Source organism: Tachypleus tridentatus, chromosome 1 (genome assembly GCF_004210375.1).
Source record: "Tachypleus tridentatus isolate NWPU-2018 chromosome 1, ASM421037v1, whole genome shotgun sequence".
NCBI classification, from domain to species: Eukaryota; Metazoa; Arthropoda; class Merostomata; order Xiphosura; family Limulidae; genus Tachypleus; species Tachypleus tridentatus.
This window is the reverse complement of record NC_134825.1, coordinates 1,777,635-1,797,151: the sequence shown is the minus strand read 5'-3', so window position 1 is coordinate 1,797,151 and position 19,517 is coordinate 1,777,635. Positions and strand designations below refer to the sequence as shown.

The 19,517-nt window shown below is 34.0% G+C and overlaps 1 protein-coding gene across 8 annotated transcripts in view; it reads left to right on the top strand.

The window, feature by feature from the left end:
- The first annotated feature begins 3,352 nt into the window (after window positions 1-3,352).
- The window catches only part of LOC143229623 (uncharacterized), a 43,119-nt gene continuing 26,954 nt past the window's right edge, over window positions 3,353-19,517 (top strand). Inside the window, exons 1-4 of one of the 8 annotated variants that reach the window (XM_076462547.1) lie at window positions 3,832-3,969; window positions 4,527-8,339; window positions 16,524-16,640; window positions 16,917-17,020. In XM_076462547.1, coding sequence (XP_076318662.1) covers window positions 16,631-16,640; window positions 16,917-17,020 — 114 coding nt within the window. In that variant the 5' untranslated portion in view covers window positions 3,832-3,969; window positions 4,527-8,339; window positions 16,524-16,630. Of the gene's footprint in view, window positions 3,975-4,526; window positions 8,340-12,794; window positions 16,007-16,523; window positions 16,641-16,916; window positions 17,021-19,517 lie in introns of those variants that run through there. The other 7 variants (XM_076462478.1, XM_076462408.1, XM_076462629.1 and 4 more) reach the window with 7 other exon arrangements.

The following is a 19,517-nucleotide window of genomic DNA, read 5'->3' as shown; positions in this document are numbered from 1 at the left end:
TCTCCATTACAAATGACTTCACTCAGAACAAGTCAAATGGGCAAAAAACAGAATAATTTAAGAAAATATGTCGAAACTGTTCCATGCCAATAGTAGGGCAGGTGTTGCGCATCACGCCATTAGGGAATGTCACCTGTGTGTCGGACTCAGAGAGAAGGATGACACCATCAAAGACGATGACGTTATAATTCCTTAAATTGTCACCAGAGTGCGCCTTGTTAGACCGCCACGAAGAAGTTTGTTTGTTTGTTTTTTGAATTTCGCACAAAGCAACTCAAGGGCTATCTGTGCTAGCCTACCTAATTTAGCAATGTAAGACTAGATGGAAGGCAGCTAGTCATCACCACACACCGCCAACTCTTGGGCTATTCTTTTACAAATGAATAGTGGGATTGACCGTCACATTATAACGAAGAAAGATTATCTTATAGTTCAACGAAGTAAAACAAGCATGAAATGTCTCAACATTACTATAATTAATACAGTATTTATAATAATGTAATGGATTTACCACATTTATCATAATACCTACGCTTGTTTCTGTATAGTTTTCTATTTTGCTTGTGACGTATATTCTTGAGTGTGCGTTGCGCAAGTCTCGCCTATTCTCAAAAGTTGTAGTACGTTGTGTAAAAATCATCAATATTTGTTTGACAAAATTGGGCCAGAACATTATCGAAACTTCTACCACTCGCATGATTCCTGTAAAAAGCGTCTAGCCGAAAGACAGCAGAAAGAGAGTATTATTATTCGTCAGCTACAGTCAGTACGCTATAGACCTAGAAAGCTGAAATTGTGTTAATATAGTTAAAATACCATAGATAACATGGATTTAATGAAAGAAAACCTAAAAAAAAACACACGAATTGGTGAGAAGAAGAAGGAGGACAAAAAATAAATATAAAAATACTCGTAAGAAAAGCAACGAAACGTGCTATCTCCCATATAACGTTACGTGCCTCTTACTGGGTTGTTAGTAAACACTTTAAAAACATGAGTAATTAAATGTTTCTTGAACTAATTCTGAATGTAAGGATAATAGTTTATCAATTTTGATTTTAAAGACTCAAAGGTTTTTAAAGACAATAAAAAATGGTATGATCATCGTTATCATGGCTACCAATAACTTGACTTTCATTTTTTTTACATAAAAGGTCATTTTCTCAAATTTAGTCACATTAAACAGTTCAACAGAATCATTTTTAACCACTTTTTTTATACTAAGCTTAAGCGCCAGAAATAAAACTGTTGTTGGTATAATTATGAAGAATAGAAATCCCGAAATCAATTTGTTAGGCATGACAAAGATAGCAGAATCTAATAAGATGTTATTATGCACATTCATACAATAATTCACATTATTAGTAGCCATACACTTGGAATACAAAGATTGTTTGTTTGTTTTTGGAATTTCGCACAAAGCTACTCGAGGGCTATCTGTGCTAGCCGACCCTAATTTAGTAATGTAAGACTAGAGGGAAGGCAGCTAGTCATCACCACCCACCGCCAACTCTTGGGCTACTCTTTTACCAACGAATAGTGGGATTGACCGTCACATTATACACCCCCACGGCTGGGAGGGCGAGCATGTTTAGCGCGACGCGGGCGCGAACCCGCGACCCTCGGATTACGAGTCGCACGCCTTACGCGCTTGGCCATGCCAGGCCGGAATACAAAGATTTACATTTTTTGGCTATCCACTAGTGGGACATAGTTAAGTTTACACGCTTACAACGCTAAAACCCGTTCTGCAATGGACACATCGTGTAGACCTATGTGGTTTTGCTCTAAAAAAACAAACAAACAAACAAACCCCAGTAGATATTTTGTATGAAAATTTTATTTCTGTAAGCGAAACTTTTAAAGTTTTTTTACAACTCATTGTTTATTATGGGTACATCATGTCATAACTGAAAAATTTCAGAGTTGCATAAACTTTCTAGAAAACGTTATAAATTTTCAGATAGCCCTCGTGTACCTTTGCGCGAAATTCTAAACGAGGGCTATCTATGCTAGCCGTCCCGTATTTAAAAGTGTAACACTAGAGGGAAGGAAGCTAGTCATCACCACCTACTGCCAACTCTTGGGCTACTCGTTTACCAACGAATAGTGGGATTGACCGTCACATTAATACGTCCCCACGGCTGAAAAGGCGAGAATTTTGGTGTGACAGGGATTCCAATTCTCGACTCTCAGAGTTAGGGAATGGAGATGTTTTGAGTAAAAATTTAAAAGTGCTTTGCATCTATTAATTATTTTTATTGTATAATTGAAGATGAGTAATTTTGAATAAATTGTTTATACCTCTTTAATCATTATTGCAAACCTCCTAGTCGCACAAAGGAATGTCTATGGACTTACAATACTAGAAACCGGGTTTCGATACCTGTGGTGGTAAGAGCACAGGTAGCCCATTGTGTAGCTTGTTACTTAATTAAAAACAACAATAAAAATAATACATTAGTTTTGAATTTTGTTTATTATGACTCAATAATATGAGTGCCAGTGGTAAAATTGTTTGGATATTTTGTTGTGTTTTGTAATAGTTTGCAAACTTGTAAATCAGTTATTCATCGTGGTTGTGGTATAATTATAAATTGTGGATAGAAAAATTCATCATTATTTATGGGAACTTTTCATAAAAATTCCTTGTTATACATTATATCAGGATACAAATTAGTGTTTAGTAATCAAAGTGTGTGTGTTTTTTCTTACAGCAAAACCACATCAAGCTATCTGCTGAATCCACCGAAGGGAATCGAATTCCTCATTTTAGCGTTTTATGTAATTAAAGTGCTTCTAGAAGTGATCGTTGCGGCGTAAGCCCCAACACGTTGCCCGGCATGGCCAGGTAGTTAAAGCACTCGACTCATAATCCGAGGGTTGCGGGTTCGAATCCTTGTCATACCAAACATGCTCGCCCTTTCAGCTGTGGGGACGTTTTACGTTACGATCAATCCAACTATTCCTTGGTAAATGAGTAGTTGCTTTCCCTCTAGTCTTATATTGCTAAATTAGAGACGGCTCGCGCAGATAGCTCTTGTGTAGTTTTGTGCAAAATTCAAAACAAACCAAGCCAACGATGTTACAACCATTGTAAATAACAGATTGCAGTGAAATGATCTATTTTGGTGCTTTTAAAGTTTTAATGATAATTTTCAAATGAAACATAAACCTGTGCGTTGTAATATTCGTTAGCAGCCAAAAAAAAAAAGGTTTATTCAATATTTTTTGATATTTGTTTGTTTGTTTGTTTTGGAATTTCGCACAAAGCTACTCGAGGGCTATCTGTGCTAGCCGTTCCTAATTTAGCAGTGTAAGACTAGAGGGAAGGCAGCTAGTCATCACCACCCACCGCCAACTCTTGGGCTACTCTTTTACCAACGAATAGTGGGATTGACCGTCACATTATACACCCCCACGGCTGGGAGGGCGAGCATGTTTAGCGCGACGCGGGCGCGAACCCGCGACCCTCGGATTACGAGTCGCACGCCTTACGCGCTTGGCCAGGCCAGGCCATTTTTTTTTTTTTTATCATTTATGCCTTTTGAAATATGCGTGTTGTTTTTATCACGCATATCAATCCTTACCGTTCAATATCGCTTATGAATAGTGGTATCATTAATATTAAAGTAATTGTACTACTGGTACTAATACTAATAATATAAGGCCTACCTGCGGTATTTGGATTTGAAGTATATAGGAAAATTTGGTGATAAAAATTAAATACAAAGTGATAACCACTGTATTTTAGGTTTTGTTTTTGTTTCGAAAATTTTTATAATTTTTATTTTTCCTGTGAAGCCAAACACGTCATTTTTGAATAAACAAAACGCCAAGTAAACTTACTCATATAATCATGGAAATATTAAAGATTAAGTCTGAAAGGCTTTCTGCAAATTCTGGTGAAGAGGATGATTTGTTTGATATGAAAATGGTGAAAAATGATGAAGAAAATTTTGTGTTATGGTATAGTAAGTGCACGTGTTTAGAATATAATCGTATTATATTGTTTCCAAATTCCAGTGTTTGTATTTCTTTAATTTAAAAATAGTGTAATAATTACTTTTTTCATGATTGAATATGTGTGTTAAAGCTTTTTTTTGTTCACTTTTGTCTAGACGTAGACACGTGCAAACATTTTCTATTATTTAAGACAGAAAATGTTATATACTATCCCATGAGTACCTTAACAAACTTATATCTTCTATAAATATAGTACATGCTTGTCTTTATACATTAGGCTGAAAGAAAAACAGTGAAGTGTGTGATGAGTGAGAAGATAAATTATGTTGTAATTATGACAATTTTAACTGTATTTAAAAAGTTGTCAAGCAAATTTAGTTAAAGTTGTACAAGTAAAGTTTTATACACTTTAACTTTCTTACAGTTATAGTAGTAGTGAGTTATTTACAAAAGACAGTCTGAAATAATTATTTTTACATGTCAAAAAAAGCAGAACTATGTGTTGACTAAGTAACAAAGAATTGTGTGTTTATTGTCCATGCTCTCTTCCTTTTTTTCAGCTACATTCTCCACCTACAATGGGCTGATTTTTTTACATTTTTTGGTCATCCAAAGAAACAAAGAAGACTTCAGAATGAAAAATGATATGAACACAGTTCATTCACTTTGCTCTTTTCCTTTATTTCTCATATGTTAAAGAATCAGTTTGATGAAAGAATGAGAAAAAGACTTCTTTTTGACATGATTTTTTCATGTCAAGGGTGCAAGCTTTCCTTAAAAAAAAAAGAGGTTATTAGAAAAAGGACCTTCTACTTTTTTTCTTCAAAAATTCAGATGCTAAAAATATTTTTTTATTCTTAACTTGGCTTTTAAGTCCTTTTTAATATTTCATATTATAGTGAAACAGTATTGTGTTATGTATAAATCTTTCTTAAATTTTTAATACTAAATCAAGGTAGTTAAATGGTGCAGGTACAGGAGCTGAAAGAATTTAAATATTTTTTTGGAAGATTGGTACATGTGATAGATATGCAACATGGATATTCGTAATTCTCATCAACTATGTTCTCACTGTAAAAATATATATTATTTAAGTTTTGACTTTGTTCAAATAGTTACCAGAACAGAAATATAACAAAAAAATGTTTGTCAGTATGACGAAGGTTTTATGTAGAAAAAATCAAAGAGCAAAAAATTGTTAATTATATTTTTACACAAAACTTTGTGTTGTGATAATTTCTACATTTAAAGAGTGAACTAGAACTAATACTACAGAACCAACAGTACTTCAATTTGTAAAATACTCTGTACACTTGAAGTGTCTGGTTTTATCTGGTTGAATGTGAAATAGAAATACTGTGATGTTACTGGTTTTGGATTTGTCTTGTTCTAAACTGAAATATGAAGCAAGATACAACATTCTGACGGTTAAGGTAACTTTAGGACAGAAAACAAAATAATTTCAATTTGTATTAAAAAATCAGGAGCTGTCTTAGTAGTATAGTGTTTTGTGGGAATGTGTAGGGATAAGCCCACAGAACCATTAATTGTGTTTTCAGCTTGATCCAGAATTTATATTATGTGGATAATATATTTTATTCAACTACATAGCATTAAAAAAACTTAATTCCAAGTTATTGTACTTGGAAACAAGTACTGTAATAGTTTAATATCTATAATTTATCAACTAAATTATACTTTCCACAAATTTTTCCTGATATATAAAGTATATTAATTTCCCGTGATCTCTGCAACCACTGGTCTATTACGTACTTCAGATAAACGTGTATACATGAAGACTGTCTGGTGTAATCTTGTATAACAACATGATGCCAAATTACTCTATTTGTGCAAGATCATGAGATTGTTTGTTTTTTGTCAGATTTCACAAGCTATCAAAATTCATTCTATCATTAATTTCCTAATTTTTGAGTCACAAATATTTTATTCAATTTCATATGTTAATTTTAAACTTTTCAACAATTTTAATTCAAAAATTTTTATATCAATATTTTCTTATTTTCCAACATTTTATTAGAATAATCCTTGAACAACTATGAAAGCAAAAATCAAATTTTCATATTCTGAGTTGTTTTGCCTTCAAGAACAAACTTTTTTGAAAATAATTTTTCTGATCATTCCAAAGATGATTAATTTTTATAAGAACCTTTTACTCATTTTTCCATTTCTTGATTTTCACGTGGTCTCTTCATTTTCTGCTTAGTTTTTGTACACACCTTGGTTGCCTTCCTTTTATGATGATGTATCAAATAGTGTGATGGTGTATTAATGAGACACAGCTTTGTAAATAATTGTAAAGAAAAGTTAAGTATCATTTAACAGGCATAACTCTGATATTTCATGTCATAACAGTGCACATGACATTATTTGAGTTATTGAGTTTGTGAAATTATTGTTTCACAAAAAGATTATACTTGGAACTACTGTAGCATTGGCTACAGACATTGAATAGGATGTTAGTTGGATAACAGTTGAAAGGCTTTTATAGTTTTTTACAGACATTGAATAGGATGTTAGTTGGATAACAGTTGGAAGGCTTTTATAGTTTATTTACAGACATTGAATAGGATGTTAGTTGGATAACAGTTGGAAGGCTTTTATAGTTTATTTACAGACATTGAATAGGATGTTAGTTGGATAACAGTTGGAAGGCTTTTATAGTTTATTTACAGACATTGAATAGGATGTTAGTTGGATAACAGTTGGAAGGCTTTTATAGGTTATTTACAGACATTGAATAGGATGTTAGTTGGATAACAGTTGGAAGGCTTTTATAGTTTATTTAAAAGATGTTTTCGTATGTGAGATTTTTTTCTGTTATATGTATTTGAAAGCTATGCTGAGTTTATTTGATGAGAAGATGCAACCAAAGTTTAGTGAGGTTAATTAATAGGATAGGTGATGACAAAATATTCAGATGACCAAAATACTGTTATTGAATATTATTTTTATGCTTATTATATTTAAACTATTGGGATATTTTTAATTGCAAATCTAATTTGTTTTAAGTAGAAAAGTTTGTTCCAAAAGATTTAACTAAAATATTTTTAGTTCAGAAATGTTTATCATGTAAAATGTGCATCATATTCAATGAAAATTAGTTTGAAAATAGGAAGATTAATCTTTTGTGAGAATAATAGGCTTTGTTGAATATAATGACTCCAATTGATTGACAAATTCCAAGAGTTCCACAGCTTTTAAACATCATATTTCTTCATGTAAAACATCAGGTATAGTTTAACATAATGTTTTGGGACAACGATAGACCTATTGGTCCGTCTCTGCTGTTCCACTCTCTGAACTAAAAAAAACTATTAATAGATAAATTTTTAAAAATTTTAAAGCCACTACTTATTCATATAGGTATCAAGCTTTGTATTAAACACCTAACTTTACTTCCTCCACAACATCTGAAAGCAACTCGTTCCAAAGACCAACCACTCTGCTAGAAACATAAAACTGAAGACTCCTACCATGCAAAAATTTATATGTGTGTCCCATAATTATACTGTTTTTGCCATTAAGTACAAAAAGATGATGCATCAGCACTTTCAGTTCCAATCGTAAACATTTCATACAGATCCCCTCGTATGTCCTTGTTGCAAGTGTGGTGTATCTGAGTGAAATTAAGTTTACAGTTCAGTTCTGTTAGATAGTCTGATAGGCAACAGATGTTTTGAAAAAGTTATTGATCATAGAGTAATACAATATCTGTAACTGATTAAGTTAGTGAACATTTTTATAACAAGGCATACTGAAATACAAAATGGAAAACCTTTATTAATACATTGAATACAAACACAGTATGTTTATATTATATTTATTAACACAGTTTCACTAGCTTTTTTCTATCTATCTGTTCAAGTTAAAACTGTGTATCCACTATTTGGGTTGAGATCTTATTGTAAGCTATTTAAATCCAGCATTTAAAAAGTTTATAAAAAGCTTTATAATTTCCTAGAGCATTTTGTTTTAATAATGTGATTTTTAATTCTCATTACATGATATAGGGGGCCATAACTTCTTACATATAAAAAGTTTATAAAAAGCTTTATAATTTCCTAGAGCATTTTGTTTTAATCATGTGATTGTTAATTCTCATTACATGATATAGGGGCCATAACTTCTTACATATTACCTGAACAGCTGTTGAAGAATGCTCCTTTACACAACATGTCCTATTAAATATAGGTGGTAACAGGTGTTATAGAAGTAAATGTGACTTAAAGAAGACCAACGTAATGGATTCCTTGACCATGTGAAACCTGTGCATATTTAGAAGAAAGAAAGAATACAGAATAGATATTATGATACTATAGCAAGATAGAAGTATTTTCAGGGCATTGGCGTTGGTAATCCATTTCAAAATGTTTGAGGTCTTGGAACATTGTTCTGTATACTAAATGTAATCATAATTGTGCTATACATTGAATACTCTAAACCAAGTCAGTCAGGTGTTAGCATATATTTACTGTTTTTTGTCTTGTTTGTCTTTGGGTGTATGATATTACTGTGGGTGAGTTTCAGAAGCTTTACAAATATTGTCACTTTATTTCAAATGTTTCAAAGTCCATGGATGGTGTGTTTCAAATGTTTCAAAGTCCATGGATGGTGTGTTTCTGTAGCCACTAAAGTTCTGGTAAAGTGGAAATTATCTTCTTACATTTTCAAAGTCCACAGGTGGAAGACCATTGACTCATACAGGTGCTTTCATATTTACAAACCTCTCAGCTCTCTTAGGTCTTTAACACATGAAGAAGGCTGTATTTTTTATTCAGGTTATGAATTCTATGGGCCTAGTTCTCAAATCCTGTCTGAGATTTTAGTCCTATCTTTTTTTCATTACTGGGAAGATAAGCAATAGCTGATCTGTCCTTTTCTCTTAGCTTTGTGGTAACTTATCATCATATCTTAAATCACATTGTATAGTTTTTACTCTAAAATGGGTGGTCTTTCCTGTTTTGTAGGTCATCAGGGTTGACATTCTGGATGTATTTCATCATGTTCTGATTTGTCTTTTTCTCTTAGCTTTGTGGTAACTTATCATATTTTAATTCACATTGTATAGTTTTTTACTCTAAAATTGGTGTTCTTTCCTGTTCTGTCGGTCATTAAGGTTGACATTTTGGATGTATTTCATCATATTCTGATTTGTCCTTTCCTTCATAGTTTTTTCTTCTATGGCAGTTGGATTTTTCAGTTTAAGGACTTTTTCTTTGGGCTGGCTATGGCCCTGCATGATGACAAGAAACCCACTTGTAGTAAGAATGTATTCTAAAGACAGCTGGTATGGGTATTAAAACTTTAAGATGTGCCCAGCAACAGTTAGTTGCAAACTCTTTGTTAATCTGAAGGTGACCTCAGAAGATTGAAATGTTGTATTGTATTTTGATTAAAAGTTTAATACCCTTTCCAGCCATCTTTAAAATACATGGCTCTGCATACTTTTATTGGGGTCTTGAGGGTATTTTAGTGAGTGAATACTTTGTTTATGGATTTAAGACCCTAAAATTTAGGACTCTCGCTCTTCTGGCAGGTAGAGAACAGATGTTCCATATAGGTCATTGTATTTTTAAGAGGGTTATTGCAATTCGTTTGTGGGTTGTGACTTGTCTTTCTTTATATTTCATTCATTTTTTATTTTTGGGTCTCTGATTTCTGTAGAGCTTCTTGTTCCTTTCTGTTACACTGATTTTTTTATTTGTGCCTGTGAATCTTGTGAAGAAACTTTCGATGAAATTATTTGTTTGTACAATTTACCTTCTTTGGGATCCAAACAACCTTCCATGAAGGTCTCTGTTTGTACGATTTTATCTTTTTTGGGATCCAAACAACCTTCCATGAACGTCTCTGTTTGCACAATTTTATCTTCATTGGGATCCAAACAACCTTCCATGAAGATCTCTGTTTGTACAATTTTATCTTCATTGGGATCCAAACAACCTTCCATGAAGGTCTCTGTTTGTACAATTTTATCTTCTTTGGGATCCAAACAACCTTCCATGAAGGTCTCTGTTTGTACAATTTTATCTTCTTTTGGATCCAAACAACCTTTCATGTAGATCTCTGTTTGTACAATTTTATCTTCATTGGGATCCAAACAACCTTTCATGTAGATCTCCGTTTGTACAATTTTATCTTCACTGGGATCCAAACAACCTTCCATGAAGGTCTCTGTTTGTACAATTTTATCTTCATTGGGATCCAAACAACCTTCCATGAAGGTCTCTGTTTGTACAATTTTATCTTCATTGGGATCCAAACAACCTTTCATGTAGATCCCTGTTTGTACAATTTTATCTTCTTTGGGATCCAAACAACCTTTCATGTAGATCTCCGTTTGTACAATTTTATCTTCATTGGGATCCGAACAACCTTCCATGAAGGTCTCTGTTTGTACAATTTTATCTTCTTTTGGATCCAAACAACCTTTCATGTAGATCTCTGTTTGTACAATTTTATCTTCATTGGGATCCAAACAACCTTCCATGAAGGTCTCTGTTTGTACAATTTTATCTTCATTGGGATCCAAACAACCTTTCATGTAGATCTCTGTTTGTACAATTTTATCTTCTTTGGGATCCAAACAACCTTTCATGTAGATCTCCGTTTGTACAATTTTATCTTCATTGGGATCCAAACAACCTTCCATGAAGGTCTATGTTTGTACAATTTTATCTTCTTTTGGATCCAAACAACCTTTCATGTAGATCTCTGTTTGTACAATTTTATCTTCATTGGGATCCAAACAACCTTCCATGAAGGTCTCTGTTTGCACAATTTTATCTTCATTGGGATCCAAACAACCTTCCATGAAGGTCTCTGTTTGCACAATTTACCTTCTTTGGGATCCAAACATTCACAGTTGTTTCCCACACAAGGCAACTCACCCAGTGCTGGTGTTTGTGTATAGTGCTCTCAAAGTCTAATTAAGTATAGTTTGGCATTATGGCACATTCTTTGATTGCTTTGTGGGTGTGGTCAGTGGGTACTAAGTATTTTTCATATGGATATATCAAGTAAAAAAAAATCATGGATAGACAACCACATATTGAAAACTGACAGCACACAGTTGCCTTATTTATAAATTATTTACTTTTTTTCCTAATATTGCTTTCTCTGTCTGAAAAGTTTTTTCTAAGATGTTTCCTTTTGCTATTAAAATGATCAAAGTGATTTTTATGTTGAGATTAAAAATGTTTCTTCATTTGAAAATTTTCAAATGTAATTTGCTTAATCTCTAAAATCTCCTAAATAAATATCAAATATATTGTTTTCAGGAAAAGTATATTTTCATTTCTTTTCTCTGACTTAATTTTATACAAAGTTGTTAAAATTTGACCAATCTTGTAACCATCATGAAACTTTAAAGATTAAGAAATATAAAGTCTGATACAGTACTTATCTCATCTCACAAGATTTGCTATATTCTCATTCAGTGGTGCCCTATATATGCAAACATTTTCTTGCAAGATTCCAACATGTCTGTAATGCAAGTGATCATGCATCAACTTCTCACTAATAGGAGCATGACATGCTCGCTTGACACGTGTGATTCTCTCTACACTTCTCTACTGAAATATCACTTCTCAAGATTCCAACATGTCTGTAATGCAAGTGATCATGCATCAACTTCTCACTAATAGGAGCATGACATGCTCGCTTGACACGTGTGATTCTCTCTACTGAAATATCACTTCTCAAGATTCCAACATGTCTGTAATGCAAGTGATCATGCATCAACTTCACTAATAGGAGCATGACATGCTCGCTTGACACGCAGATTCTCTCTACTGAAGTATCACTTCTCAAGATTCCAACATGTCTGTAATGCAAGTGATCATGCATCAACTTCTCACTAATAGGAGCATGATATGCTCGCTTGACACGCAGTGATTCTCTACTGAAATATCACTTCTCAAGATTCCAACATGTCTGTAATGCAAGTGATCATGCATCAACTTCTCACTAATAGGAGCATGACATGCTCGCTTGACACGTGTGATTCTCTCTACTGAAATATCACTTCTCAAGATTCCAACATGTCTGTAATGCAAGTGATCATGCATCAACTTCTCACTAATAGGAGCATGACATGCTCGCTTGACACGTGTGATTCTCTCTACTGAAATATCACTTCTCAAGATTCCAACATGTCTGTAATGCAAGTGATCATGCATCAACTTCTCACTAATAGGAGCATGACATGCTCGCTTGACACGCAGGTGATTCTCTCTACTGAAATATCACTTCTCAAGATTCCAACATGTCTGTAATGCAAGTGATCATGCATCAACTTCTCACTAATAGGAGCATGACATGCTCGCTTGACACGTGTGATTCTCTCTACTGAAATATCACTTCTCAAGATTCCAACATGTCTGTAATGCAAGTGATCATGCATCAACTTCTCACTAATAGGAGCATGACATGCTCGCTTGACACGTGTGATTCTCTCTACACTCCTCTACTGAAATATCACTTCTCAAGATTCCAACATGTCTGTAATGCAAGTGATCATGCATCAACTTCTCACTAATAGGAGCATGACATGCTCGCTTGACACGCGGTGATTCTCTCTACTGAAATATCACTTCTCAAGATTCCAACATGTCTGTAATGCAAGTGATCATGCATCAACTTCTCACTAATAGGAGCATGACATGCTCGCTTGACACGCAGTGATTCTCTCTACTGAAATATCACTTCTCAAGATTCCAACATGTCTGTAATGCAAGTGATCATGCATCAACTTCTCACTAATAGGTGCATGACATGCTCGCTTGACGACGCGTGATTCTCTCTACTGAAATATCACTTCTCAAGATTCCAACATGTCTGTAATGCAAGTGATCATGCATCAACTTCTCACTAATAGGAGCATGACATGCTCGCTTGACACGCAGATTCTCTCTACTGAAATATCACTTCTCAAGATTCCAACATGTCTGTAATGCAAGTGATCATGCATCAACTTCTCACTAATAGGAGCATGACATGCTCGCTTGACACGCAGGATTCTCTCTACTGAAATATCACTTCTCAAGATTCCAACATGTCTGTAATGCAAGTGATCATGCATCAACTTCTCACTAATAGGAGCATGACATGCTCGCTTGACACGTGTGATTCTCTCTACACTCCTCTACTGAAATATCACTTCTCAAGATTCCAACATGTCTGTAATGCAAGTGATCATGCATCAACTTCTCACTAATAGGAGCATGACATGCTCGCTTGACACGTGTGATTCTCTCTACTGAAATATCACTTCTCAAGATTCCAACATGTCTGTAATGCAAGTGATCATGCATCAACTTCTCACTAATAGGAGCATGACATGCTCGCTTGACATGTGATTCTCTCTACTGAAATATCACTTCTCAAGATTCCAACATGTCTGTAATGCAAGTAATCATGCATCAACTTCTCACTAATAGGAGCATGACATGCTCGCTTGACATGTGATTCTCTCTACTGAAATATCACTTCTCATTTGGTAGCACTTGTGTTGAAATGTGCTCTTTTGTTTGTTTAATGCTTCTTGTTTAACTTTGTTTCCTCATTAAGTGTTCTTTTGAAATTACTTTGCTTTGGTTCAGCCTGTTCCTTATATTAGGATTTATCAGTTAATGCAAGTTGCCTTATTTTCTACACTAAAATTTTGTGAAACTTTCTGTGTGATCAAATTCCAAAGTTAATTCAGGGATTACACCAGTGACAAGCAGTTTTTCTCAGGCCTTGAGTGGGGCAATATAGCAGGAGATTTATCTGCTTTTATACACCAGAAGATTGAATATTACATCCAGATTTTGCCTTTCCTTCCCATTCCAAACCTGATGAGTGTAGTAGGTCCAGTGCTGTCTTTATTGATTTTGTGTCTCAGGTTTATGACATATAGTTTTCTCCTACTTCTTATGCACCTTGTCTTTCCATATTTCATGAACAGTCTTCCCAACCATTTTTAGCTTTTACATCCTAACCTGGTATTTCAGTTCATGCTGATTACTTTACTATACAATTTAGTGGAGGGATTAGCTCTTACTTACATATATTGTTATCATCCCAGTCTTGTCTCTATTTTTAGTTTGTCAATCTTTGGGTGGTTTATCAATTTTGGGCCCTCCACTTCAGACTTGCCTTGGCACCTTATGTATTTGGATGAGTTGTCTGAACTTTTGCTCAACATCTCCTTGTTCTGGGGCTGTAATTTCATTATTGCATGGATGACTGGCTCATTCTGAACAGGAATGGCAAATTATACTCAACTGTTCCTTTTGGTTGTAGCTCAGGTGGGCTAAATGATCAAACTGGAGAAGTCTTTCCTAAGACCCATCCATTTACTTCATAAACATGCCTGTCCCAGATCACACTATATATGGACTGCATAGGTAAAGCATAAAGGGAATTCTGCCCATCCATACCTTGAATGCATTAACTGATGACATGTAATTTTACTTTATAAACATGCCTGTCCCAGACCACTCCATCTATAGACTGCATGGATAAAGCAGAAAGGGAGTTCTGCCCATCCATACCATCCTGTGCATTAACTGATGACAATGAAGTGAAACATCAGAATACATTTCACCCACTCAATTGGAAGCCCTCATTCCTACCCTCATGTAGATATTGGTACTGTGCAGGGAGAATGAACCAATCAACATAAGTCCTCACACACATTTCAGGTTGTTTATCTTCCTCCCTCTATATCCTCCATCTGTGTTGTGGTATAGGGGATTGTTCTGGTTCTGTTCTTCCTTATCCCTCTTTTCTCTTCATACGAGGATGTTATTACCATTTGGATGATCCTGGACTCTTTCACTGTTGGGGGAGTTGATTTCATGCAGGAGACGTATTTTCAATACCAGATGTTAACTTTCTGAATTGAGAGCTCAGAGCTAATGTTTGTATCATACTGGGAATCAGTGATTTTCAATTCCCTGGTTCTTGGATTTAAGGTAAAGACAGTAGAATCCTCATCCTACCCTTGTACAGATGTCGATACCCTGAGGATAAGTTTTCAATGTAGTTGACTTACCTAGTGAAGTCATCCACATACAAGCTGCTCTACACCTTGAGGCATATTCTTTGTTTATCCACCTTTCTTGTTATGAAATTGAGCAACAGTATATATATGTAGTTAGAATCACTTTTTTGACACATTCTTTCCCACTCAGATCTGCTCCTCTCATTTCCACTCTTTAATCTTACACATTACACAATTGAGCTAAAAGTATATCTGAATCAGAAGTGATGTGGTTTCACTCTTCTAATCTTTAGATGTAAATCTCATGCATCCAGAGGTATCCTTATAATGTTTTTTGTGGTACTTCTGTCATTATTTCATGCCAGTTCCTCCTTCATATCAGTGTTGAATTCTAACTAATCTTGCGAGAGGAGGTAAGTGTAATACTAGAGTTATATATCTACACTTAAAATATATTTCAGACTGCTGTGACTGGATGGCAATTTCAGATCAGTACTGATGTGCACAAGATTGGCAGATATTAAGATTGTATTTGACAGCTTTTGAGTTCATCATGTCTGGATGCCACTAACATCTGTGTGTGTGTGTGTATTAGTGGCATGTGTTAAGCTTTAAATTAACCATGCATTTATCACACTACAATGGGACTAAGTGCAATGTTAACTGAAGGACTAGTAGTCAACAACAAAATATAAATCAGGCATGTGCAGTGTATAGCCTGCAAAGTGGTTTTCAGGCATGTGTAGCATATGTCCTGCAAAGTGGTTTTATCCAGCCTCTCAATGAAATCTTAAAATATAATCCACCTATGTATCAAAAAGTATAGAATGATAACATGCAAAAAACAATGTGTCATAGTTATTACAATTTTTCTGGCTTTCTGACTATGTAACAAGACTCATTACAAGTTCATCCAAACAAATCAGTATCTTTCCCATAGAAATGAAGTTTGTATGAAAAGAGAAACTGACAATAGTCTGTACAGAGAACAATGTTGTATAATATGTCATTTAATAGATGATGTCACAGGTGAGTGTGGTATGTGTAGTCTGATTTTCTATTAGATTAGTCTGAAATGAAATAAGGTTGAAGGCTAGGACAATTATGCTTTGTTTGAGTAATGACAATGTTATAGTGAGTAATTTAATTTAAATTGTGTACTTATTGGAAGAGTGGGGATACTTAGAAAAAAGTCATTTCTAGCACAAAGGGAAATTCATTATTATTTTTTTTAATATTGGTTTATAAATTTAAGAATTTAAAAGATGTATGATGTGAATAAGAAGAAATGTTGCTAATGAAATCATTTTAAATTTTAGTTTTGCTAAACTATAAGTACATTTGTAAATAATATCCACTTGTTATTCCTTCATTGATGTAAACCCTATAACAAACTTCCTTGCAATGAAAGCATTAAGGGGGAAGTTGAATGTAGTAATATATACAATTATCAGAAATAAAGACATTTTACAAGTAATACTAGGATATTTTGTGTGAAATAAAACTATGTTGAAAACAAATTAAGAATCAGTTAATGTATTATCAGGACAAGACCTAAACTGATGGTCACCAACATTTCCTTTTACTTCTCTGTGACTGACTCCATCTTGGGGTACGCTGTCTCCATAGTGTAGGAGCCTGAATTTATTGTTTATGTATACAGGTAAACAAACTTACTGATCCAGTCTTCTTAAACATCAGATCAAAAATAACATTGGAAAATTCTTTAGATTGTATTGGTTGCAGGCTTAGACAACATTACAACCAACATTGTGTGCTGAATTTATCCCTGATCAGGGTTAACATTTAATTTGTGTTCCATTATTGTATTTAAAAACTCAGTGATATAAATATATAATGTGTTATTGTTCATCATATATTTTATTTTGTAGACATTTGTTAACATAGTGATAGATAGAGTGTATATCTTTATCTACAGGTGAAGGTATTTCTTTAGAGGAAAGATCTAGGATAATTTGTAAGTTTGGGGTCAAAAAAGAAGAGAGAGAAGAGAATTATGATGAAGTACCTGTGAAGACTGAGGTAATTTGTAAATTATAAAACTTTATAGATTTTTTTTAGAAGAAGAATATTACTGAGAACTTGTATAGTTTTCTTTCTGAAGATCACATACCTGATAAGTTTCTAGTCACATTCTGAAAAAACTAAGTTTGCTGATTTGTCTAAAATTAATCCACTGCTACATAAAATTAATCTGTGATAACTTTAAATAAATGTGTTATTCTTTAACACTTATTGTAACAGATACATTTTATTGTAAAGATCAACAAGAGAAAAATTATTTACAATTATCGGTATCATTATAGCATGTTCATGTATTTTCTAACTGATGGTGTTTCAAGTTGAAAACATATTCAGAAACTACAACATTCATAGAAGTATAAACATAAATGTGGTAACTCTATCATGATAGGTGAGCATCTTTCAGGCATCATCTGCCTATTGGATTTCATAACTTAAATTTTGTTAAGTTAAAACCTAACAATTTGAAGACTTCCAAATCCAAAAATATATTTGAATTAATATTTTGCAACTTTCATTTAGTATGTTTCACAAAAGTAACAAAAATAGGTTGAAATGTTTAAGACAATAGTGAAGCCTAACATCTACAATAAATCTTTGTCAGTTTTTACAGAAGTGGAAGTATTGACAACTATAAACAGCAAAGTATGAAAAAACTATAAATAAACTTAAGTGGAACTTCATCAGAGACATTAAAATTACTTCAGTTTTTTTTTTTTCAATTTATAGATTGAACTATAGAAAATGCAGTTTGTTGTTTAAGCAGAAATTGAACACTATTAAATAAGTTTGTGACAAATTTGATGTTTTCTAAGCAGAAACTAGGTATTATTAAGTAGAACTGTGTAATTGATAGTATTTGGTAATTAATTAATTGATCTGTATATTTTAAATTTATGTTAATTCAGTAGTTTATGTTCCCTACACCACTACATACATATGTGTATTTAATAAAAGAAATTGGCTTTCTGCCTTCATAACTCTTTCTGCCACTGCATTACTTAACAATATATTAATTTTTGTATTTTCCTTCATATTGTTTGACATTTTTGAGTTAACTTTAGATTCATATCATAATTGCTTCTGAAGGTTGCCATTTGCACATTTTATGAAAAACCTTTTTTTCTAATAGTTGCTGTCAAAAGTGAGTGTAATAATGCTTGAATTTAAAACATATTACAATTGCAATTAGAAAATAACTAAGTAGCCAATTTTGGTTGGCTGATTTGTAGTTAAGCAGAATGAGCTACATGATGACTGTTTGCACACTGACTACCATGGGTATCAAACTTACTTTCAGAAATGCACGTTTTTTCTGAAACTATAGCTTTATCCCAAATGGTTGGAAGAAAAAGAGGTGTGGCATTTGAAAACGACTCATAACATTATTGAGGCTCGAAATTTGCTGTCCACAACTTCATCTCTGACATATGCTGCTGCACTTCGTTCCACAACTACAGTGGGAGTGCAGACAGGTTTCATTGTGTCTCCAAAAGAATTGTTCTCAAAACAAATGGAAAGTCTTTTGACCTCCATGGTTAGGAAAGTTGATGAATCAACTTCAACACCTATCTCTGTCCTTTATGTATATTTTACCAAACCCCAATATCCACATTTTTTTGGTTCTGGATACATCTTCTTCTCCCACCCCAAAATGCAAAACAATCATTTGTTTGCATCCTCAGTAACTGGAATCCCCTTTCAACAACAAAGACCTGCCCAATCAACCCAGATCAGGATTCATGGAGGTTGATAGATCTCTCTCGAATAAGAACAGTAAGGAAAAGAGACATGGTCATAACCAGAAGGGTTCTCCACCCAATTTGCCTACACGTCATTAAAAATAACCACCTTGATATAATGGAACTGACAAAGTTTACTTTCTAATCTGGATGATATCAAAACACCAATTGCTTTCTACCATCCTGTATGTCTTTCCTTACAGGAAACATTTCTTAAACCTGCTGATATAGTCACCTTTCGGCAGTTTTCTTTGTACAGAAATGACAGGCTGTGTGTTGGACAAGTGCATCAAGGGGTGGCACTGTTGGTTGGTCAGCATGTGCCCACCCTATCTTTGTCACTCAACAAACCCATGGAGGCTATAGCCATCTGTGTTTCCTTGGGTCATACCATCACTGTTTGTTCTCTCTACCTGTCTCCTGGAGAGACATATGATCAATCAGACCTTGATGCTCTTGTTGAACAGTTGCCATCTCCCTTTTTAATCCTGGGGGACTTTAATGGACATTATCTGCTCTGGGGAAGTGCTGGTATTGATAGGAGGGGTTGCTCTGTAGAGTGTGTGCTCTCTGATAACAACCTTTCTCATTTCAGTATGGTTCTTCTACTTATTTTCATGTACCTAGTCAGTCCTTTACTGCTATTGATTTCTCAGTTTGCTCCCCTTCACTATTCTCCCATTTTTCATGGAGGGTTGACAATAATTCACGAGGCAGTGATAATTTTCCTATAATTTTAAGAGAAACTGCCTGTG